This window comes from Hirundo rustica, chromosome Z (genome assembly GCF_015227805.2).
Source record: "Hirundo rustica isolate bHirRus1 chromosome Z, bHirRus1.pri.v3, whole genome shotgun sequence".
Taxonomy (NCBI): Eukaryota; Metazoa; Chordata; class Aves; order Passeriformes; family Hirundinidae; genus Hirundo; species Hirundo rustica.
Genome location: NC_053488.1, coordinates 32537892 through 32561014, shown reverse-complemented (window position 1 = coordinate 32561014; position 23123 = coordinate 32537892). Strand labels below are relative to the sequence as shown.

Here is a 23123-nt window from a genome sequence, read left to right as displayed (position 1 = left end):
CTGGAAGAAGAGCATGCTTAGCATTGCTCTCTATTAAGCAAATAGAGAAAAAACAAAAGTGTGTGGGGAAACATTAATTGTTTCTTTCACAAGTTCACAAGTTGCTTCAAGGTGTTTGCCAGGTGTTGCACCTCTGCTAAACACTGCCCACCATGGTACTGTTGTTCCCTTCCCTTGGACAAACACCTGCCTGAAACATCTCTCTGAAAGCAGCTCTGGATTTTGGCATGAGAGGATCCATGCCAAAACTTGGATCACAAGCTTAAAGCAGGGAAGGGCTCTCAGATTATAATTCTCTTCTTTCATATTCTAAAACTCTTTTTCTCTGCCATAATTCAACTGCTGCAAAGGCACACACTCACTTCCCTTGCGCTTCAAAGCTAGGAGTCATAAATGAATTGGACGTGATAAGAAATTGCCTGGCAGACCATTTATAGATAGGCAGCTGGCTGCAAGAGAGCCAAACCTCCTAGACATTTTAAACAGGAGGTGATCCCTTGGGGTCTCCAGCTGATGATTTGTCACAGAGCATCAGGACCCCCATAATTGTGACTGTTTTCCAGCCCCAGACAGGCAGATGGGAAGCTAAGAGTCCAAAGGTTTTGTGGGTATAGCTCTGTACCTCTAAAGTTTGCATTTCAGACTCACACTCACAACCTGTTAAGCAGACTGCCACTAAGGAGGGAATTTCTGATCCCTCAGAAGCCTACTTTCAGATCAGAGTTAATTTTTCCATTGCAAAGAATTTTTAATGTTATTTTTTTACCAGATAGATCTTCCTGCAATAACAAACATTAGTTTTTTAGTTAAAAGATTTTCAATGACCACATAAAGCTAACAAGAGAAATTTTCAGCTAGAAAGAATATAATTTATGTATGCATATATCATGTACATATAATTACTGATAATTGCCTATTTGTTTCTCACATGCTATAGCTTGATCTACCATTTTCCACCCTCTCTTTCTGAAAGAAGATGATGAAGTGCAAGAAGTCAAGTGTTTTTAGCTTTCCCCAGCTAGATCCAGAAGCTGCTGCTTCCTTGTCTGGCAATGTTAGCTCTCAGCACTTGCCATTCCTGTGAACAGCATAGATTCAGACATCTACTTCCAAAACAGCTATTCCTTTATAAGAAGTAACTGTCTCTTGCCTGTTCACCTCCACTGAGACAAGGTGTGCTGCCAGTATTTAAGCAGTAGTGCTTTAAGAAAATGCTCAGTTTGGCATTGAGGTGATTTAGGTGCCACATTGTCACTACATCTCCACTGCAGGGTACAAAGTTCCTTATACTAGAGCAGGGTTTTACAGGTGAATATTGGGCAGTACCTGTAAGCTTTCTTTAACATTTTCATCTTGGGGCACTTTCCACTCCAGGGATTTTCAGCTCTCATCTTCATTAGTTATGGTCAACAGACTGAAGAACCTGTGGATGGGATGTTCTTGGCAGGCAAACAGTGCCTTGTACTCATAGTGATTGCCAAAACCTCAATCTGTCACCTCTTGGATTGTGTCCTGGAGCAGAAGAGTGCCCTTGGGGAATGTAAAGCTTTCACACATTCATCCTGAGAGCTTCTTCCCAAATGAATGTGGGTGCTAGAAAGAGCATAGAGAAGAAGCCAGTTAGATATGGTTGTGTCTCTTACAGATAAAGGTGAGCCTTGAAGACTAGTTGTTTGAAAGACAGTAATTTCCTAAATAAACAGTTCATTAGAGCTAGTACTGCTTTGCCCTGTGTTAGCAGTAATAATGCTGTTTATTTGTTTACATTGTTTTCTTCCTATAAATTGTATGAAAGTAAGCAGAACAGGGTCCAGGGAAATAAGAGAGATGTGTTACAACAGTTTGTTTTAGGTATTTTTGTTGTTTCTCACCATTGTAAGGAGAAGCTTGTCTGCTCTGTTCACTTTTTTTCTCTTTTGAACTGAAATAGGCACCCTTCTTCTATTCTCTCTGAAACTGTAATTTCTGTCAGCATTTGGTTAATCTGTATTTCTGGCAGAGAAATTACATGTTGAAAAGGTTCCTTGTATTGCATCAATACATGACTTTTAATTTTTTTCAGGAAGAATGATATAGAGGTGAACATAGGTGAAATTCAAATAATTTCTAGTGCTGTTCTGTCAGCAGAAGATAAAGATACCCCCAGGGAGAGAATTTACTACTTATTTGAAAGACTTCCAGAAAATGGTCAACTTCAGCTCAAGGTTAGTCTTTGTACTTCAACAAAAAGCAGGCATGTAAAGAACTCTCTCCTTTTAGAGCAAAATGAAGTTCATATTCCTTTTCTCCCAAATGCCTGTCATATTTTGAAGTAGGCAGCTTGGCCAGTTTGATTGTTGAAGAATTGTTTGAGTCAAACGATGATGCTGTCCCAGAGGCTTTGGCACTAAACCCCAGGTCCTGAACAGGAGAAAATGGAAGGTAAAAAAACATGGCAGATCATCTGAGGTGAAAATTGAGAAAGTAAGAAATTTTATGGTGTGATTCAGTTACTTTTTTTTCTTTGCAGTTGAGGACCTCTGGGGCTCTAAATTTCTGTGCTTCCATGAAATTATTTCTGATACTATTTTACCAATGATTTCAGAGAGAACCAAGAGCAGATTTGAGAAATTTAAAAATAGAAAACATAAGCTGGGTCAGGAACTATTTAACCTTCATCTTGGTGTCTGATTGAGAAGTCTGCAGAAATTTATTTCCTAGAGTAAAAGTGGCTAAACTCCATATTACTCTTTTATTAATGATCATTGTATCTTCTCCAGCCTTATATCTGCTGGAAAAAACCCTCAAGTTACTTGCTGCCTTTCAAAACATGCTATGAGGAAAGAGTCTATAGAAGGAAAGCCAGGTGGTAGCTGCCACTAAGAGTCTATATAACTACAAGGAAACACAACTAACTGGGAAGGATTTATGGGTGATTATCAGTTAATGAAGGATGCTTATACTTTTTAGGTAGGACAAGGCTGGGTGGCCCTCCAAACTGGAATGAAGTGCACTCAGGAAGACGTGGATATGAACCTTGTGAGATATGTCCACACAGGAGCTGTGGGGTCCAAGAAAAAAGACAGCTTCACATTTTACCTCTGGGATGGGTACAACAGATCCCCAGCTGTGGATTTCTATATAAATATTAAGGACTTGGAAAAGGGTAATGATCCACTAAACTTGGTGTTTTACAATGCCTGTTTCTGAAACCAAGATATTTAAGGATGTGTCCTGATCCTTTCCTTAGCACTATATAGGCCCTGGCCAGTGTCCCTGCAGATCCTATAAGTTTAACTGCTTGGATTTCACTGGCCAGGTCCTGGGATTTGAAAAGGCTCTGCCAAATGCAATGTGTTGCACCTTGCGTCTCAGGACTCCCAGGTGCTTTGAAAACAGAGCTTAAAATATCTTTCTGAAACTAGCTTTATGTCTGAGTAAATCAGCACAGAAAAATGGCAAGAATATAAAAAGGTAGGAAAAAGACTGTTGAGAAACAGCTGTCTCGTAGGTTATTCCTTACACTTTTATGGTATCTGTTTTTTTATTACATCTCTGTTAGAAACAAAGATTTACCTGACACTGCTAAGATTGGAAGACATGTCCAAAGAGGTTGTGGTCTCTTCATCCTTGGCTCCAATAGGATAATAGTTTTCAGGTTCCAACAGGAAAAAGCCCCAAGCAACGTGGTTATGGGTGATCTTATGGCTGACCCTGATTTGAGCAGAAGGTCAGAATAAAGATATCCTGAAGTCCCCTCCATGCTGAATTTCTCTATAATATTAAAGTCTCACACTTTTTCTGCCAGCGATGGATTTCCTGTGATTAAACAATGCAGAAGAGATCATCCAGTGTTGTTTCGTCTATTCCGCAGGAGACATTGCTGTTTTTACGAAACTTCTTAGAGTACTAAAAAGAGATCGCAGCTACATTACAACAGATGTACTCCTTGCACTGGATGGTACTGACAAGCCAGAGGAGCTCCTTTATGTGATAACCTCCCCACCCCAATATGGACAAATAGAGTACGTCAGCTATCCTGGCATCCCCATTATGAGCTTCAGTCAAATGGATGTAGCACGACAGATTGTCTGCTACGTTCACAAGGCCAAGAGAGTTGTTCAAGAAGATACGTTCAGGTAAGGTGTAGTACCCCACCCCACATGCTCTACCCCTTGAATTTTTGAGGTATTTAAAAAACCTGCATTACACAACACAAAACACCCCCCAAACCCCAAAAGAAATTATTAAAAAGAGCTGGAGGCTCTGTGTTAAGTCCCAATATTTATACAGCACATCTGTTTATACTGCAAAAAATATAGTTGGGAATGCTTTGGTAATAAATGCATTTTCTCATTGATGCTGAAAACATAATCAGAGACACGTTTACTCAATACTAGCTTCAACATTATTATAGCACCCAGGCATACACAGGTGTTAAGATTTAAGTGAGAGAGAAGGACTAAGAACATAGTTGGTGGAATTTTCCTTTGGTTTCTTGCTACAGCTGGATGTGGTAAAGCTAGTCCATTCAGGTATTAAATAACAGCTCTCTTATTTGTTATAATTTATCATATTAATTCGATTATGCTTTTTTTGAATCCTAAGTATTCTGGAATATAATGAAAACCAGTCCAGTTACTCTATTTTGACACTACCATAGCTCAGAAATTCAGGTAGATGCTTGAAATTTTGGGGTAAATCCATTTTATCTATAGGCCCAGTTCAGCAGCCTAATGATAATAATTTTTGTCTGTTTCTGAAATTTTCCACTTAGAATTGTTTATACTAGGTACATTCATTTTATTCTTAAAGAAACATCCCTTGGTTATAAAGTAGAATGATGCAATGAATTACCATCAGATAAAAAGCAGATGTACTAGTCAAAGTCTTATGGATAATTTTGTAAAAAAGATTAAAATTAGGGAAAAGAAAAAGCTCAAAAATAAAGAAGATGTTTCTAAAGCAAGAATGTTTACTTTTTGCTAATATTGGTAATTTTCTCTGAAAACAGTTTTTGACAGAAGATGGACTAACTGTAAAATTCACAGTTAAGAGCTTATTATTTTTCTATATTTGACTAAGAAAAATTAAAAAGTTGGCTCCTGAGAGCTGCAATTGAGAAAAGGCCCCTTTTTACACTCTTCCTGAAATAGATTCTGATCTGAATGGCTTTCTCTGTGAGGCATGATGAAGTTCAAGAACATTATCCAGTCTGAGAAGCTTTTTGCAGGCAAGTCAAGCAAGTAGGACATAGAGACATCAAATAAATCTTCCTTTGATACTGGGTCAGGTAGTATTGTCCAGAGTTAAAACTTCCAAAAGTTATTCTGAAACTTCCCTCAGATTAAACATTTTTAATTATCTCTTCCACTGCATTCAGTGTGATGGAAATTCTAGCCAGGAGATTTGTCTGATTCACTTGTACTCACTACAGGAAAAGTGAACAAATATTTTACGTTTCTTAATTGTGAAACACTTTCACCAAAACTAGAATTAGATTATACAAGTAAGACTGCAGTCATGCCAGCCCTAGTCTGGGCAGCATAATATAGTGGCTTGTATCAGTATGACTTCCATATCCTAACGAAAGCAGATCAAACAATTCTGCAAATTGCAGATGTGGATAAACCCAGTGTTTTCAGTTTAGGCCAATGGCTAAGAACCAAACTAGAAAGTCAGCCTTATAAAATTAAGGGTATTATACTTTAATAAATACCGGTATTTGATAACTATTTTAATCCAAATAATTATGTTCCTTGGTGTTATCATTTGGAAAATAATTTGGTTTTGTGTAGACATAGAAATATTCTGGCAGAATAGTATTATTATTTCAATGAGAAATTAATTATATAGGTAATTGTGGGAGGAGGAGGAATTAACTGACCAGATTTTTACTTCCCACTAAAATACTTCCTTCAGACATAAATTTACCTGTACTGTTTGGTGCTATTTGCCTGGAAGAAAGATTTGGCAGTGCTTGTTTGGACTGATGACTTCAAGTGATTAGCGACCTGACATCAGATGCTGGCAGCAGGATACAAAAAGGACATGCTAATGTCCTCCATTTTGACACGCTGGCTCGATTTTGTAATGAGTTGGCACCATTTATGATTCCATTTTTATCTTTTAAATGCCTTGACAGATGGTAAGTCCTATCGCCAACTCCATTGCCATCAAACTACAGAAAGCATGAAACGTTAGTAGTTGTGAAATCAAACCATGCATCATGTCCTCCAAACTTTGCCTGGGAATTGTATCCTAAATCTCATCAGAGTGAGAATATTGTCTGCTCTCCACTCCTGAGGAAATTACAAAGCAGACAGAAACCAGAAATAAACAACCAAAATCTCCCAAAGCCGAAGGACATCTTGGACATAGGCTATTTCATCACCTGTGAAACTGAGCAGTGAATTAAATCCATGGTAAATTTCAGTCTGATGGACACACTCAGGAGCTTTCTTCCTATCTGGTATTCTGGAGAAGGGTGGATGAATATTCAGTTTCATGAACTGAATTATCTAAGTCTTTCACTAAATATTGTTTGTGACATCATCCAAGTGTCTTTACAGCAATCAAAAGAATGAGAGAAAATTCACTTCTGCTGCTATCGTCCAGGCCTTCTGAGAGAAGGTTAAGGTCTTGACTGAAGGTGCTTTACCTTTCTTTTCTCCTAACAAGAGTATTTACCGTCATTATTCTAGCTCTGTATTTGATTTCAGATAGCCTACAAATAGCACAACCCTTTTACCATTGGCATAATAACATTAGGTCAGTGTAGACAGATGTCTCTAGGTTCCCAGCTGGGAATATCATCCTCAGTAAACGTATATAGTATATAAACTGCTATATAGTCCCTGCTCTGCCTATGCTCATTCCCATCTGTTTCATGGCATAGTGCCAGTTTACAAGTGATCAAGCTCTAATCATCCAATGTTGGTGAAGGCAATGACGAGTTTCAGATGTACAGTCTGTGTGACATAGTAAGCTGCTCCATGACCTACTGAAAGTCACTCACACTCAAGTCAGGCAGGAATACACTAGGTGTTGACCCTGTAATTTTAAAAATACTTCTTCAAGGTCTGCAGTCAAGAGACCAAGGGGAAACAGATAATCCACTAAATGTCAGCCAGTCCCCATTTCACTGGTAGAAGAGTATTAGGTGGAAAGCAGCCAGCTAGGCTGGCCCTCATACTGTCTGAAACAACAGTCTCACTCTAGTAGAGATGGATTTCTTTGCACAGCAGACTCTGCTCTGACTCAAACAGAACATAACTGTGAAAACCACCTTACAAAATGTTTTTGCACATACTGTGCAGCATAATCACTGACATTTATGTAGGAATACAGGTAACTCGTACATGCTATAAGTTGATGGGACATGAATGATTGTGAGGCATTTTCAGAGCAATTTTTAGTTCCATATGCCCTCAAAAGCTTTTTTTTTTTTTTTTTTTAATTTTTTTTTTTAAACAGGCATGAAAATGTTCCATGTAATCCTTTTCAGAAGAAAACACATAAATAATGATCTTGACAATGAAATCTAAGATGAATTTTAAAGGCTAAAAGATTGGTTTTCTCCTTATTGTTCTCCACAACTAAATTTAATAATAAATTCCTTCAGAACATGCTGTCACTTGTATGGCAAAAGCCCATACCCAGCTGGTGGGCTTCTGTCATGATTTAACTGCAGCTGGCAGCTAAGCACCAGGCAGCTGCTTTTTCCCTCCCCACCTGGTAGGACTGGGGAGAGAACTGGAAAGGTAAAAGTTAGAAAACTCATGGGTTGAGATAGAAGAAGTTTAATAGGTAAAGTGAAAGCTGTGCACACAAGCAAAGCAAAACAAAGAATTAATTCACTGCTTCTGTGGGCAATCGGGTGTTCAGCCGTGCTCAGGAAAGCAGAGTTCCACCATGCACAACAGTGGCTTGGGAAGATAAATGCCACCACTCCAAATGTCTCCCCCTCTCTCCTTCTTCTTCCCCAGCTCTAGACGCTGAGCATGACACCAAATGGTCTGGGATATCCTTCAGGTCAGCTGGGGTCAGTCGTCCTGGTTGTGCCCCCCTCCCAAGTCCTTACGCACACCCAGCCCAATCACTGGTGGTGCAGTGTGAGAGGCAGAAAAAGCCTTGATGCTGTGTAAGCACTGCTCAGCAGTAATAAAACCAAAGCATCCTTATGTTACCAACACTATTTACAGCACAAATCAAAATCACAGCCCCATACAAGTGACTATGAAGAAAATTAACTCTACTCCAGTCAACAACAGCTTTTCTCTACAGCCCTGGGCACCTTTCTCTTGGTCTTGAAAGGAAAACTATCTGTAGTGAATAATCAAATCTTTAGTGTATCTAAGGAAAACATCACTATTTGAGAGACAACTACAAGAAACTATGTGTCTATTGATAGAAACTCCCAGCATGGAAGAAGAACTGTGCAGATACAACCATTTGATAAGTTTATCCTATGGCTATCTATGTTTTTCGCATTAGCCTGTACAGTTTGTACAGTTCTTCCCAATATCTTAGTGTTTCAGTGAAATACTTTACTTGACTTTTGTAAAGAAACATAAATCAGTTCTTCTGAATATATGAAAATTTAAAGATACAGTTAGGGCCTAAACAAACCCATGAAATGAGATAAGGCTGAATCTTTCTCCAGTTTGGTTTTCCAGAGAGTTTTAGGGGCATGGGCAGAAAAGATTTGTAACAGTGAACAGAAAGTAGCCCAACCCAAACCAGACAGGTCATGCACTTCACATACCTCTTTCTGTAAGCTGTAAGTGCAACTGCCAGGTAACCAAGTGAAGATAAATTTTAAGGATGTGTAAAATTATGTATGCCAGAAGCTACAATAAGACTCCCAGGCAGCCTTTCCTTTTAGATCTCTTCCATCTGTATCTCAGCTAGAAGACTGGATCAGCTCCGTTATGACTGTTGATATTCAAGGCCTTTCTTCTAGCATCAGCTCAATCTCTTCCAGTGCATCGTAACTCCTGTCATATACCTGGCGGTCTTCTTTCATGTTTTTAAGTTTTACCTCCATTCACTCAGTTTGTGTTCTGCTCCACCCAGCTCTTCTACTTTTGCAGTATCAATACAGGCAAGTCCTGTAGTAAAGGTCTGCATTATCATTTCCTTTCAGTACATGGTGAATCAAGAACAGATGCTGAAGACTGCCTTGCCTCTCTTTGCCAGATTCATCATCAGCAATGGACTGAGGACCAAGCATGGGACATTCAAGATCACCTTGGAGGCAGCTGACCAGGCTTTGCCCATTCTATCTAGGAACATGGGATTAAGATTAATGGAAGGAGCTATGGCAATTCTTACTCCTGAAGTACTGCAGATTTCAGACCCAGATACTGCGAAAGAAAACCTTACCTTCCTCTTGGCTCAGCTCCCCCAGTATGGTCATCTCTATTACCATGGGGCTGTGGTACTGCAGTACAATTTCACACAGCAAGATGTGGACAACAGGGATGTTGCATACAAGCACGGAGGTGGGAATTCCCAGATTGACAGATTTACATTTATTGCCACGGACAGGACTAACCAAGGCTTCATCGTGAATGGGAGGGTGCAGACCAAACCAGTGGCATTCACCATTCAGGCAAGTGTGACCACAGACCTATTTAAGAGAGGTAAACAGCGTAAGATCAAAAAGTAGCAGTTTTGATGACAGCTGGTACTTGATGCAGTCTCTGATTTAACTGTGCAGCTAAAATGTTTGCTTTCTGTGTTCAATGAATAATTAACCCAGGGAATTAACTACTTGCCAAAATGCATAAAGATAAGCAAGTAAATACTTATATACTTAATACTTGCATGCTAAAAATTTTACATAGGAATCTCAACTATGGGAAAGATAGAACTTTCTCCTTCTCTGCTTTCCCACTTGATGCCTGATCCTGTGATTTTCACATGGGAGTGTGAGTACCACTGCTCACCTTCATGTCACAGGAATCTTGAATTATAGCCACTTTCCTTCCCCACCTAGACACCCTGTCTTCCCTCTGAGAGTCACTGTAAGATACCTGCTCCAATTATACTTTCTTTGCTAGAATCTTTCTGTTCAGTTCCCATTTCCCCTGTTTTCAAGTCCTTCATACATTGTAATAGGCGCAGATATGTTTGCTGTGATATTTTTGTCTGTATATATGTGTTATGTTTCAGTACACAAAATATGCCTGGTTGCATTGTGTGTCAAAACTCTGTGTTTCAAAACCATGATACTAATGAAGTGGCTGTTAATATTTCCTGATGACAATGTTTTAATTTATATGATGAGTGAGGAATACTATTTCAACAGAGGGTGAGATATGGGAACAGCAACAACCATTGCGGAATGCTAGAAGATTCATCAGAATTTGTTAAAGGTGACATTGTTATTATAAAACAGAGGTGACAAAACTTTGCTGCAGTTATCTATTTATTGCTGTGAAGAAAATGACATAAAAAATGAGGACTATGGGGAATATGGGACATCAAGGCAGAGGTACATAGAATTTGTGTTACCCTCCCCAGAGTGTACTGTACCCTGCTGCATGTGGCAAATGATGGGCAGTCTGGGCCTGGGAACTTCTCATGTGAAGTACAACTTAAATGGAAATGCAAAGGTCTGCAGCAGACTGTGAGCCAAAGTGGCTATTGCCACCCGGATCTGTCTACCGCTCTTCTAGTGAAAGCAGGACAGAGAATATCCTGATATTGTAAAATAAATGTCTAACTTTGATTTAGGTGGACCATTTGGACAAAATGGCACCAAAAATTATTCATCTCCATTGCTTTTCTGATGTGGAACTGCTGAAGAACGGCAATTATGGGATCTATATTACTGCCAGGTCCCTGAGGGCATCTGACCCCAATACAGAAGATGACAAAATAATTTTTAAGATTTTGCGAGGTCCTCATTATGGCTACCTGGAAAATATAACAACAGGTGATTTCCTTTATAATCTCTGTTTTGAGCCAGACCAGACCAGATTTCAATCCCTACCCTGTTAATGTTTGCTTGATAGAGAGAATCAAAATTTCTTAGCAAACTTTGGGCAAAGTTTGACTGTAGTTACAAAACTTTTACAATGAAACCCGAGTCTTAAGTTTGTTATAATCCCCAAAGAGTTTGAGATAATTTTTAATAGCTACTGTTGGGAAACTTTTTTATTTCTATCAAGGAAAAAAAAAAAGATTAATATAGAACAGGTTACACATGAAGAAATTGGCAGGGGCTTATAATGAACAGATGCTGCTGTTTAGCTATAAATCCGCATTTCTCTAAGTTCACATTCTCAACAAAACGAAAAGTTGAAAAGAGTCTGTAGAACAATGTGGCTTTTATTAGCAGGCTTTTGGATCACCTGCATATTACTCATCTTTCCTAGGTGGATTCATTCAGGAAGAATTTAGTCAAAAGGATTTAAACAGCAAAATCATACTTTATGTCATCAACCAATCACTAGAAGTGAATTCAGACAACTTGGAGTTTCGAGTGACAGATGCCAGTGGAAACTCAGCAGCACCCCAAAGGTAGCTCCACTCCTTGGTGATATGAGCTGTGCTGCACTGTGCTCACCACCCCCTGGGGTAAATGGACATGTGCTGGGCTTGAAACCATGCAGACACAGACATAGCTACAACTCAACGTGGCATTGCCTTTGTTAGAGTAGAGAAGGTTTCTTCCCCTCAAGAAGGTGAAATTCAAGGGGTGAGCTCCAGGTCAGACTGCGTCACAGTTCTCAAGGGCCTTCAGGGCTTCACCAGGAAATGTAATTCATTTAGTGGAAGTGTGCTGAAGGATGGGACTATTGCTTCATGAACATGGTCCTGCAGCTGCAGGTCACTCTTGCCCTTTGCTGATGTCAGTGCATTTTTCACAAACTTGAGAATACAATGGAAAGGACACTCTCAAATGACAAAGCTAAGGGCACCATATTTCTGCAAAAGAGCACTGAAAAAAGGTGGAGAACACTTTGTCATCCACTGCACACTGTATTAGGCACGCTATCCACTATCTCCTTGTGACATACAATAAAAAAAACTAGAGTACCTTCCGAACTGTGCTTTGATGATAAAAGCTGGAAGTGTGAGTAGCTCTTCAGCAGAGGCAATGCTTCTCTTTATTTCAGAAAACAGGGCTAAATGTTCAACCAGCTTATTTAATCAGAAGAAATCAAGGAAAAAACCCCAAACCAATATGCTTTTTTCTAGGCTAAACTAGCTACTCACAGACCAGGACTCATGCTGAAGGAAGAGGAGCAGAGAGCTGTACCCATGGGCAGAGCACTTCCCTGAATGCTGGAGAGAGGACAGGGACTGAACTGAGCTGGAGGCAGCACTTAGGCAGTTATGTGCTGTGCCAAAAGGTGTCCCTATACACAAACACATCTGAGCATGGACAGCCCAGCTGCTCTGTGCCGGCTTGCAGATGAACCAATATTAAAATCACCATTATGTGATGCTACTTCTCATGGGAAAGTGCAACTCCCTGTAAATGAATGGCAATAAATAGCACAGCTTTAGGAAAAGAGCAGAGCAAAAGCTCCTTTTTTTCAGAAAATAAGCATTACAGTGAAGTTATCTGCTAGCAGACAAAAAGATTTTTTTTTTAAATAGTAAAAAAATAGTATTTTTATATTGGATTTAAAATTTTGTGAGATATTTTCTCAATTTAAAGTATTTATCACCTAATGAAGACTGGTTCAAAATACACAATTTATTGTTCATGTCCCAGCTTTTACCTACATGTGGTATATCCATCTTCTTTAGCAAAAATAAAGCAAATCAGCTTCTAAATGGGTTTTCCACAAAATTAGCACAAGAGGATAGAGGAGGAGAAAACTTCCACTGGTGATAAAGCTAGTCAGCTGTGAAAGGCCTAGAAATTTGTTTCAGTAAAGTTCAAATTGTAAATAGCTCAGCTTATTTTCCTTTGCACTCTCATTCATCCCTCTCTGACTCTCACATTTTTATCTCTCTAATTTTTATCACAGCTTTAAAAAAAGGAAAGAACTTTATTGACTGTGCAGCACACAATTATCTGTTTCAGACACTGCCCCCATCCTCCATAAACAATTCAGTGCATAAGACACCTGGAATCATATAAGGGAAAGGTTAAAGAGTGAAGTATGCAGAGTACTAAAGTAAGGACAAGAGAGAAGGCCCCTGCATAGAGGCAGAAAAGTCCTAGAGCATATTCTGTATGCTACAGGAGGGGAATTAGAGGATAGATGAAGGTAGATGGGTGGATTTTAGGCGATTGAAGAGATGGGGTCTCCATGGTTTGCATCAATGAAGCCAATTTTATTGAATACACTGCTGGTTTATATAAATTTCAAGCATGAGCGAAAAATAGCTACTTGCTTAAGCAATAACAACCATAACAACCATATATATGTTTCTTAGTAACATTGCCTAACTGTGAGCCAGCACAGACTTGCACAGGGCTGTACTGTCTTGCATACCAAGCACACACTTATCTCTTCCTCCTTCAGAGTCCTGCCTTGACTTGCCAGGTCTTGTGGCCCATTAAATTTAGCTTATCTACTTCTGTAATGAGTTCAGCAGTACTTTGAGTCCCACAGGCTGTAGGAGGATATTGCTGTATTCCCACAGGTGGAAAGGAGGATATTGCTGAGAAAAGACTGGAGAGGGAGAGTATAATAAAATTGTAAGGCTAAAGGGAACCAGGATAAACAGTGGTAACTTGTCTTGGCCTATTGTTGATATGGACAAACTGCTCTTCTCAAAGTTACTGCAGAATCCCTCTGGCTGTGAAACAAGGCTCAAGTGTGGTTTAGGGTAGATTAGGGCTGGTCTGGAAAATTTATTACCTGCCTCTTCCTAATCAGTTAAATCACACAAATGTGTTGATGTGGAGACAAATACTCAGTATGTGTATTGGCTAAATCAGCAGTCGGGAGAGAAGGCTCCTCACACAACCTCTGAGCATCAGGGGCTGGGGTTGGCTATCCAGATGGCTTAGCTCGACACTCACATTCCTTCTCTCCCACAGGCTGGAGCTACGGTGGTCTAGAATTGAAATGCTACAGACTGAATATGAGGTGTGTGAAAACAAGGGAGTGATGTCTCTGAAAATCACCAGGGCAGGACACTCAGGGGATTCTGCCTTTATAACCGTGAAGGTAAATCCAAAAGTCAACAACCTAAATTAAAAATAAGAAGAGTAGCCTGTTATTTTATTTGTTGGATGTAAAGATAAGTCAGTAATCATCAAAGAGACCAAGTGATTCAATCCGTACTTACTGGGACATCGTCCTTGCTACTACAGATGGCTGAAACATTTCTGACAAAATTTCTTGAGTTTTAAGCAGAAATGCTAATTAACCAAACCTGGAACAGTATTTCAGCTTTGATGAAAAAAACAGAGCAGTCAGTATCCTTTGGCACTGGGCTCAGAAGCTTGGTTTCCAGGATCTGCCAATTTAAAATCCAGGCTTTGGGCAATTTGGGACCTTGTGGCTTTTGTGCTGCCTTCTCAGGCTGGAAGAGCCCAGGAGATACAGGAGCTTCAACTACACCGCCATGGCAGCCTTTTCCATTTCTCCTCCTACTGCCCACAGCCTAGGAAAACCCCCAATATCTTCAATGACTGCCTCTGTCTTATGTCAAAAAGACTAGACTGAAAGCTGCAAGTTATAATTTTGTAAAACAGGTTCTGTGCATCTTGCCTTCACAAATTTTATCTTTCCACATAAAATAGAAATTCCGTTATTTAATAAGCTTCCCTTGCTAGAGAAATACCGCCCCCCCGCCTTCCCCCCCCGGCCCCTTACCTTCCCCCTCCTCCTCGCCCCCTCCTCCCCCCCACCCCGGTTTCTCAGGATTATAGCCCTAATTAGAAACATAGTTTTGATTTTTTTTTTTCCTACCAAATTTAGTGGGAATTTTGCTAATGATGTCATTGGGGGCCATCCTGTCCTACACTTCTCAGACTTCAGTGATTCTGCTATAGCAGTCATTTGCAGAAACAGACCAGTGAAACTGATTCCAGCATCAGGAGCTGGAAAACTGGTACCCCTGGTGAAAATTCAGGGAGTTGCTGGAATCCCTATATTTACATATGTAGTGTTCACATCTATCTTAATGTTTCTTTGGGGATGACAGAAGGCTCTGTGCAAAAAAGCTTCTTTCAAGATATCACAAAGGGCAAAATTGGAAAACTGGGCCAGGTTTTTGCTGCACTTCTGAGATGACAGGACGTACTTGCCCAGGAAACTGGTATAGCAGGATCCCCAAGCATGGTGAGAAAAGCGGTTACCTGGTGTTGTCAGATAGCAATCTGAGAGGGGAATGAACAAAATTATAAGATAGGGAAGTTTTTGTAATGATGCATTTTTTAAACCATAAGCAAGGACAGAATGACTGTTGTACATAAGAGGTTTATTCTTCAGGTCTTTATCATTTTTTTCAAGCCTAAGTATATGTATGGGTTCACCTGTCTATTTGAGATGGGCAAAGTACCTTCAACATGCAGCAGAATGCAGTGGTTCGGTGAAAAGGGTCACAGCATGGCATTTACTGTTTGATTTCTTCTCAGGTCAATGAAATATCTGCTAGGCTGGGAGAGGACTTCACAGTGACTCCCTCCAAGCTTGTTCAGTTTGATCCAGGTATGAAGTAGTGCACTGAATAACTCTAAAATTAATTCATTGATTTTGGAAGAGTAAACTCTTGTTTTGGAGAGTACAATCTATTACATTTCTGTAGCTAGAGAAGCTGAATAGTATTTAAGACTTGGGATCATTTTTCTGACGTACTGTGGGCTTCTTTATTGAATTGGTATCCTTATTACTTAGCATGAGTTTGCCTACAGTCTTTTACATCAGTTAAAATAGCAAAAGTGCGGAAATGATATCTCCTAATTTCCCAACAACTAGGCTGGATAGGCCCCATCCTGAGCTGAGCCATGGGATGCTTTAAAGAATTCAGTCCTTATAGGTAAAGCCCAGGGCACAGGTCAAATTTAGATTAAACTGAGAATAACCTAGGTTATTTAAGATGGCCAATGCCCTTTTTTTTGTTATCTACAAGCCTGAAGTTACCCAATAAAAACAATGAAACAGGAAAAATCAATGGGTAAAATTTGCCTAAAAGGTTGTACTTCAAGCTAACATGGGTTTTGATCCCTTTGCAGGTATTTTAAATAACAGTTCCACCTTTAAAGTTAAGTTTTTCAGATAAAAATGCTATGACACATTTTCTCTTAAAAATCACAGTGGAAGCCCTAAATCTATCTATTGCAGTGCAATTTTGCACATCTACAGCAGCTTTTTGCACTTCAACTGAATCATCATTGCCCAGGAACAAATTCAAACTTAATGTTATTTGGAAGAACAGCAGGAGTCCAGACAGTCAGCAGGAACACAATAGCATACACAATCTACTCCATTCTAGCTGCAGACATGTTAATTAATCTATTCCTTTGACACCCTGATTGATTGAAATAGCACTTAAAGAGTAATTAAAATGTTTATTTCTGTTAGGAGTGTCAACCAAGATGTGGAATATAGCAATTACCTATGATGGATTAGAGGAAGATGATGAAGTCTTTGAAGTAGTTCTGAACTCCCCTGTGAATGCTGTTCTTGGCAGACGGACAAAAGCTCTAGTGAAAATTTTGGACTCAAAAGGAGGTATTCTGTTTTGATTTTTCTAACTAAGAAGGTGGGACAATCTTGGCTGAGTAGTTACCTATTTTCAACCACAAGTTTTCCTAATACTCACCATTAGATCAAACCGCATAATTTCTTTTTAGAAAAAACAGGCTCAACAGTTGCAGACCTTTTATTCTCTCACAAAATTTTATGCATCCTCTTAGGAAACACAGCATGGAGAAAGCAACGAGTACAAAATGAGAAAAGTGCCAGGAAAAAAACCACTTTTCATAACAACATGAGTTCAGTTCTCATTTATCAAAGTGGGAAAAATTTGTTTTAGATCCATTAGAATATTTTCCCAGTTATTATTTAGTTGTTACACATCTTCTAAAAGAGATTTACTTTCCTTCCAAAAAAGAAATGTTACAAATTAACCCATTTCTTAGCAATATATTTTTCAATGATTAAAAACCACAGTCCAGCACTTCACAGCAAAGAGTTTAGTCTTTAAAGACTGGATTATCATTGTGTTTTTCAGTGATCAAATGTGACGTACCTAAAATCAGACTAAAAGGAGGCAACTGTAGAAGCAGAATATCCACGTTGCAATTAATTAGGCTTCATGTTACAAAAAGACCCTTTAAAATTTCAGATTTGTTTTCTCCTAAACATTCCTAGTGTAAATCAGGACTTAATTGATGGAACGAGTTCATTGAAACAACAGTGTCCTGGATTTCCAAGAAGAAGCTTCTCTGGGCATGATGGAACTATCATCACTGGTAGTTAGAGATACCTGAATATTCGTGGCCAAAAACCCCAGCACTTCAAAGCCCAGTATAAGCATGAAACCAGGTATTTTCAGCAGATGTTTGGTTGAAATTTTGACCTGTGGGTAGACAGATGCATCACATATAAAACCTTATGTAGGTAGTAGTTGCAGTTATAGTCATAGATAACCCCAGAAACAAGGGTGACTGAAGAAACAGCAAACCAACTACCTCAAGTAAAGGAATCATTCAGCTTTTAAGGACAAACTGTTCATGTGCCCATGTCAACATGACCAGTCAATCTATTTGCTTATGCAGTTAGAAGTGACCATCTGCCGTATTTTATGCTTTCAGGTCAATGCAGCTATTCCCGTTCTTCTGGCCAAAGTATACATGACTTCTGGGGGAGAGGCATGCAGTTTCCAGTTGCCTTAGGCTCCTCATCACCTACCAGGCCTGGCAATGTTTCTTTGGAAGGGATCTCACTGCCTACTTCCAAAGGGATGAGAGAGCATGGAGGGGACAGCTTGGCGAATCGGTCAAGGACCAGGATGAGAGTAACTGGAAATGGCAGAATAGTAAGACACTTCTGTAGTTCAGTGATGGACTGATTTTTGAATTTATTGTGATATGGTATCTTCATTTAACTGTCATTTTTGTAGCAATTCTCTCTGACCACACAATAACTATAAACTACATGAGTTTGCTCTGAGTCAGACCTGGGGGCTATATAAAAAAACTGTAAGTAAAAAGCCAAAACCAACCTAGCCTGATTTTGATGATCTATGTATGCAAGAGAGGAATAAAATCAAGACTTGGGGGAGGAAACAGGCATGAAGCAACTTCAGCAATAATGATATATCTAATCTTATAAAAACTATGAGTAAGTTAAAAGTTGGTGGGGCCAGGCAAATGTGTATACCAGAAGCTGCGCATCTGGTACTGAAGTCATCAAGCTGAAAATACTGTTAGCTTAAACAGGGAATAGTTATTTAAACCTTTCCCACTAATTCTCCTGCTTAAGCTATATTGATTTAGCCAAGTATTTAGTAACTTCCTGCTATTATGACCTTAAAAGTCACTGGAACCTGTTTTTATGAACACTGAACATTACACTTAAAATCTGTGCTTTTTAATGGCTCCTTTCAGAAATTATATGTTTCTATATAAAAGAGATAGAACTAAACCCGAGAAATGCTCTGCGTGATGTATAACCTAGTAGTAAATGTTACATAAAGTCTTCTTGTTTCTATAATACAAGAATATACCCATCTCATTTTGCTGTTCTACATTTTTCAGGTTCATCCTTCATCTGCATATAGAAATGAAACAGATGTGATTTTCAAAGTAAGAGTATTATGGGTATTGGTTGGACATTTCCATGATTTCTTTCTGATTCTGTTCTTTCCAGACTTTATAGATCTTAATAATTTGTATATCCAATACTTAATTTTTCTATGTGTCTTTCTTTTTCTTTGGTGTAATTTCCCTTGATTTATAATAATTTCTATAAGAATTAATTTTTATTATTTGTTTATTTAGTTTACTTAAGAGTTGCTTGTATGTACTAACCCTCTCTTTTCCTCTCCTGTTCTTGTGTGTGTGATACTGTAAAATGAAGTATCATGGGATTGTATCACTCAAAACAGAGGATGACACCTCCTCAGCTCGAACCAATAAGAAGGCGCAACCACAGATTAATGTCATCTCCTCTAGGAAAGTGGAAATCCCACTGGCTGATAAGGCAGAACTTGCAGCTGAACCAAGATCTAGACATAAGGTATGGAACCTTTTTTTTCCATGGGCATTTTCACCATCTGTTTTCAGTTGTGCTGTTTTCCAAAATGATTTAACACCTAGAATAATTTTCATGGCACAAAATTCTAATACAAGACCTAATTGATCTGTATCATTTCACTTGTTTTGTGTAATTATTTTCCTTCAAATGTTCAAATTACATTTTCTCTTTCCAGGACTTTCACTCTTTTCAAAAAGCTTGCACACCAGATTTAAAGGGTCTCTTGCATTATGAAGAAAGCACACAGAAGTTATTTCAGTGTGACGGGATAACATGGAAGATCTGGAATTTCCAAAGCAAGGTAAAAATGTAGCCATGTATAGGTATCTATGTCAGAGCATGGAGTCTACGATTGGTGATACCCTAAAGCAGGACATTCCTGCAACTGTTATTTACTAGAACAGGGAATAAATGTTATTCAGATTCAGGTTTGTTTCCAGCAGAAATTATCATGATGAGGACTTGACTGCTGCAGTTGCCTTTCCTCTTGGTCATCCACAGGTGCTCCTGGAAAAAAACACATGAGCACTGGTATCTTGGTGCTTGTGATGATGTGGACATAACACAGTCAGTGAATGAAGCCTGTGAGAGAATAGGTGGAATTTAGTAAAATAAGCTTACCTAGATATTCTGTAAACATACATTCCCCTCACCACTTAGGATGTCATGCTGAATTTTGTTGCATTGCTTTCACTGTACAGACTACAGGAGGTAGAAGATGGTGTCCAAACTAATGTAAAATCTTTAGAGGATTTTTGGAACTGAATCCTACTGTCACCATTAAAGCTACTAATTATAATTTTTAGGATACTCTGTCAGGCATTATTTATATAAGTATTTTAAGCAATGCTGTAGCTTTATTTATAGACACCAAAGTTCATGCTCGGTTTAATCCTGGACACTAGTGCACCAACAGTCTGTGTACAGACAGAAGCCTTTTTTACCTCTTCCTCTTTTATTTTAGGAGATAACTATGAAGAAATGTCCATCTGGATGGACATATCATGAGGGCAGCTGCTACTTCCTGGTGGTGAATCACAAGGTCACCTGGAACACTGCTGCTCAGGCTTGCAGAGAACAGTAAGAGACCATCATGTATTTGCTGTGCAGTGCTGTTGCGCCAAGCTGAATGCTGCTCTTGAGGCCAAATTTACCCAGACAAGCCCAGCTTTGGCTGCTCTGCACAGTTCCACACCCCACCCCCCCCCCCCCCCCCCGCCCCCCCCCTGAACAAATCCTGGGATTCAAACACAGTGGGGAAATAGAAATATTAGTCTCATAACATTTCAGGTGGTGATCAGGTGATCAGGATTCAGGTGACCTGAATCACAGCATGAATTCCCAAAGCTGTCCATCTGCAGTTAGGATACTTACCTAATGGGAGAATTAGTTTGAGAGAAGAGAAACTCAGTGTCAGTAGAGACCCAGAATTTCATCTTCTCTTACCCACCACTTCCTTGGCTCTGCTTCCTCTTGATATAGCAATGATAAAATATTGCCAGCTCCTGTAGGCCTCACTACATTCTTCTAAAGATGCGGCTTTGATGATTCTGTAACTACTTGAAAACTTTTACACTCATTTTAAGAGTGCATTTCTGACTTTTTAAGGATATTACAACAACAACAACAATAACAATAAAAACAGTTGTCTCAAAGTAGGAGATAAAAAACCTGACAGTCTTGCTTTCTGGAGACTTGTTTCGAGATTTTGGTAGGAGTATTAGGTTAGCAGTGGAAAAATGTTTTCCATGGTAACATGATAACATGGCAACATGGTAACAGAAGCTTGTCTGAGGATAGGCATGCTCTGTACCTTGTTATGAATTGTGGGCACCAGGTTGAAAACCAGCCTGAAAAATAGGAAGGGCTTAAACAGACGTCTCCACTACTCCAGACCTTTTCATTACTCCAAAGGAAAATTGAAATAGGGAAGGGTTGGAAATGATAGAAACAGAATATTTTCCGTAAGTAGTGGAAGGACATGCTGAATCATGAATCATGGCCAAGCATACATAGCAAGCATTGATGCATTCCCCTCAGTTATGCCAGATTATGTTGTCTTGGTAACATGCAAAAGAAAAGTCTTGATACTATTACCTCCCAACTGATGGAAAATACTAAAATGCAAATGTTATGTGCTCTTGTGAGCTCACCCCAAATATTTGGTTTCCTTACAATTTCAGCTCCTGAAATTGTTTGTTATTATCTGCTTTTATTATGTTACTTGTTAGCAAACAAAGTTATAAATTGTGAATATTTTAATTTTTTTTTTATTCTGAAGGTTTCAACAGTGAATTGATCTCTTGGAACCATAGGTCACTCTACCGGGAGGTGTTTCTGATCTAAAAGTGTGTGATCTTTGTGCCCCATATTTTTTTGTAGGCAGTAACTTCTTGATGAAGGCTACAGTGTGCAATGTAGATATTAAATTGAATAAAAGTAAATAAACATAAACAACAGTAACTAAATGATAATGTTAAAAAAACTATACAGAAAATCAAGGCATATCACTGAATCCACAAGGAAATTAATCATAGGGTGGTGCTAACTCAATTAATGTCACACTAGCATAGACTAAGGAAGATTTATCCTGGTAAATGGAGTACTCCTTGCCTCCATCTGGAACTGATTTACAAAAGTACAGCTCCAGGAACACGCTAAAATGTGGTACAAAAACATAATTTATTAAATTTTATTTTGTGCTTTTCCCCAGCTCCTCCAGCAACCATCACCACCACTAATTGCAGTGTTTCAGTTATTAATACTGATTCTATTGACATTTAAATGTTTCCAGCAGGGAAATAAAACTACCATGGAGGTAGGTCCTCAATTTTCAGTAGATCAAACAAACTAGATATTAAACAAAAATATTAGAATTGACTTTCAGTAAATCAGACAACTTCCATGAAGAAAAGAATAATTTTTTATTATGGCAAAATTGGCATAATTTTAAGCTCTTATTCAGTTGTCTTGCTAAATTTTTTCTATTATACAGAACAGGGAAAAGGGCCCAAGCATTGTAAAAGCTGATTCACTAACAGTCTAAAAATAACCAGCCTCCCACCCTTTTCGAGATAACCTTGCAATCCTGAGATGACGGACCCGGGAACAGGCTATACAAAAAGGATACAGAAGTAGGCAGGCTGAAAAGTGTCTGGAGAAGGGCCACAAGGATGATCCAAGGACAGTAAAGCCTGCCATGTGAAGAAAGAAGGCATAGGGAAGCCCTTACCACGATATTTCAGTATTTAGAGGCTAAGAAGATGGAGAGTCCCTTTTTACAAGAGTCACATAGAAAAGATGAACAGCTACGGGAACAAATTATTCCTGGGAAGATTCCAATTACACATAAGGGATTTTTTTTTTTTTTTTTTTTTTTTTTTAATTTTTTTTTATTTTCACTGCGAGGTCAGCCATTGGAAGACTCTCCCCAGGGACGTGGTAGTTTCCCCAACATCAGACACTTTTAAGGTTTAGCTAGACAGAGTGCTGGCCCATCGTGTCTGAACTGTCCTTTTGCCAAGAAAGTTTGGAACCAGGTGATCATTGAAGTTCCTTCCAACCTGATAGTCTATGATTCTATCCCATCAAAGTAATGCTATCAATTCATTGTGGAAGTAGCTGTCTGTACATAAATACATATGCATGGACAGGTCTATTTGAGTTTCTGTTGACATACATTGTATCCATCTGTTACAGGTGGCATACAACCCTTTAGCTTCCATGTGCAGGGGTAAAAGCAGACAAAAATATGTGATTGTATTGACACAAGTTTCTACATGTCAGTGTTAAACTGGGGATGAGGGGGACAGGGGAATCTCTGTTAACTGTTGTGGAAATCTTGCACTGTTTCTAACCTTTCTCTAATTCATTGGAGAGAAAGGTGGTTTAAGAACACATTTCCCTAGCTTTGTTTTTATGCATGAAAAGGCTCTTGGCAATGTGAAAAGAAGCATC

The 23123-nt window shown here is 39.0% G+C and overlaps 1 protein-coding gene across 4 annotated transcripts in view; it reads left to right on the top strand.

Annotated features, from left to right (window-relative positions):
* FREM1 (FRAS1 related extracellular matrix 1) overlaps positions 1-23123 on the top strand; it is a 67249-nt gene that overhangs the window by 34451 nt on the left and 9675 nt on the right. The window contains exons 23-36 of one of the 4 annotated variants that reach the window (XM_040090846.2): positions 2063-2204; positions 2950-3145; positions 3854-4118; positions 9181-9595; positions 10723-10924; positions 11367-11511; positions 13997-14126; positions 15542-15614; positions 16488-16637; positions 17723-17946; positions 18668-18715; positions 18990-19148; positions 19342-19467; positions 20131-20246. In XM_040090846.2, coding sequence (XP_039946780.1) covers positions 2063-2204; positions 2950-3145; positions 3854-4118; positions 9181-9595; positions 10723-10924; positions 11367-11511; positions 13997-14126; positions 15542-15614; positions 16488-16637; positions 17723-17946; positions 18668-18715; positions 18990-19148; positions 19342-19467; positions 20131-20246 — 2391 coding nt within the window. Of the gene's footprint in view, positions 1-1374; positions 1496-2062; positions 2205-2949; positions 3146-3853; positions 4119-9127; positions 9730-10722; positions 10925-11366; positions 11512-13996; positions 14127-15541; positions 15615-16487; positions 16638-17722; positions 17947-18667; positions 18716-18989; positions 19149-19341; positions 19468-20130; positions 20247-23123 lie in introns of those variants that run through there. The other 3 variants (XM_040090847.2, XM_040090852.1, XM_040090853.1) reach the window with 3 other exon arrangements.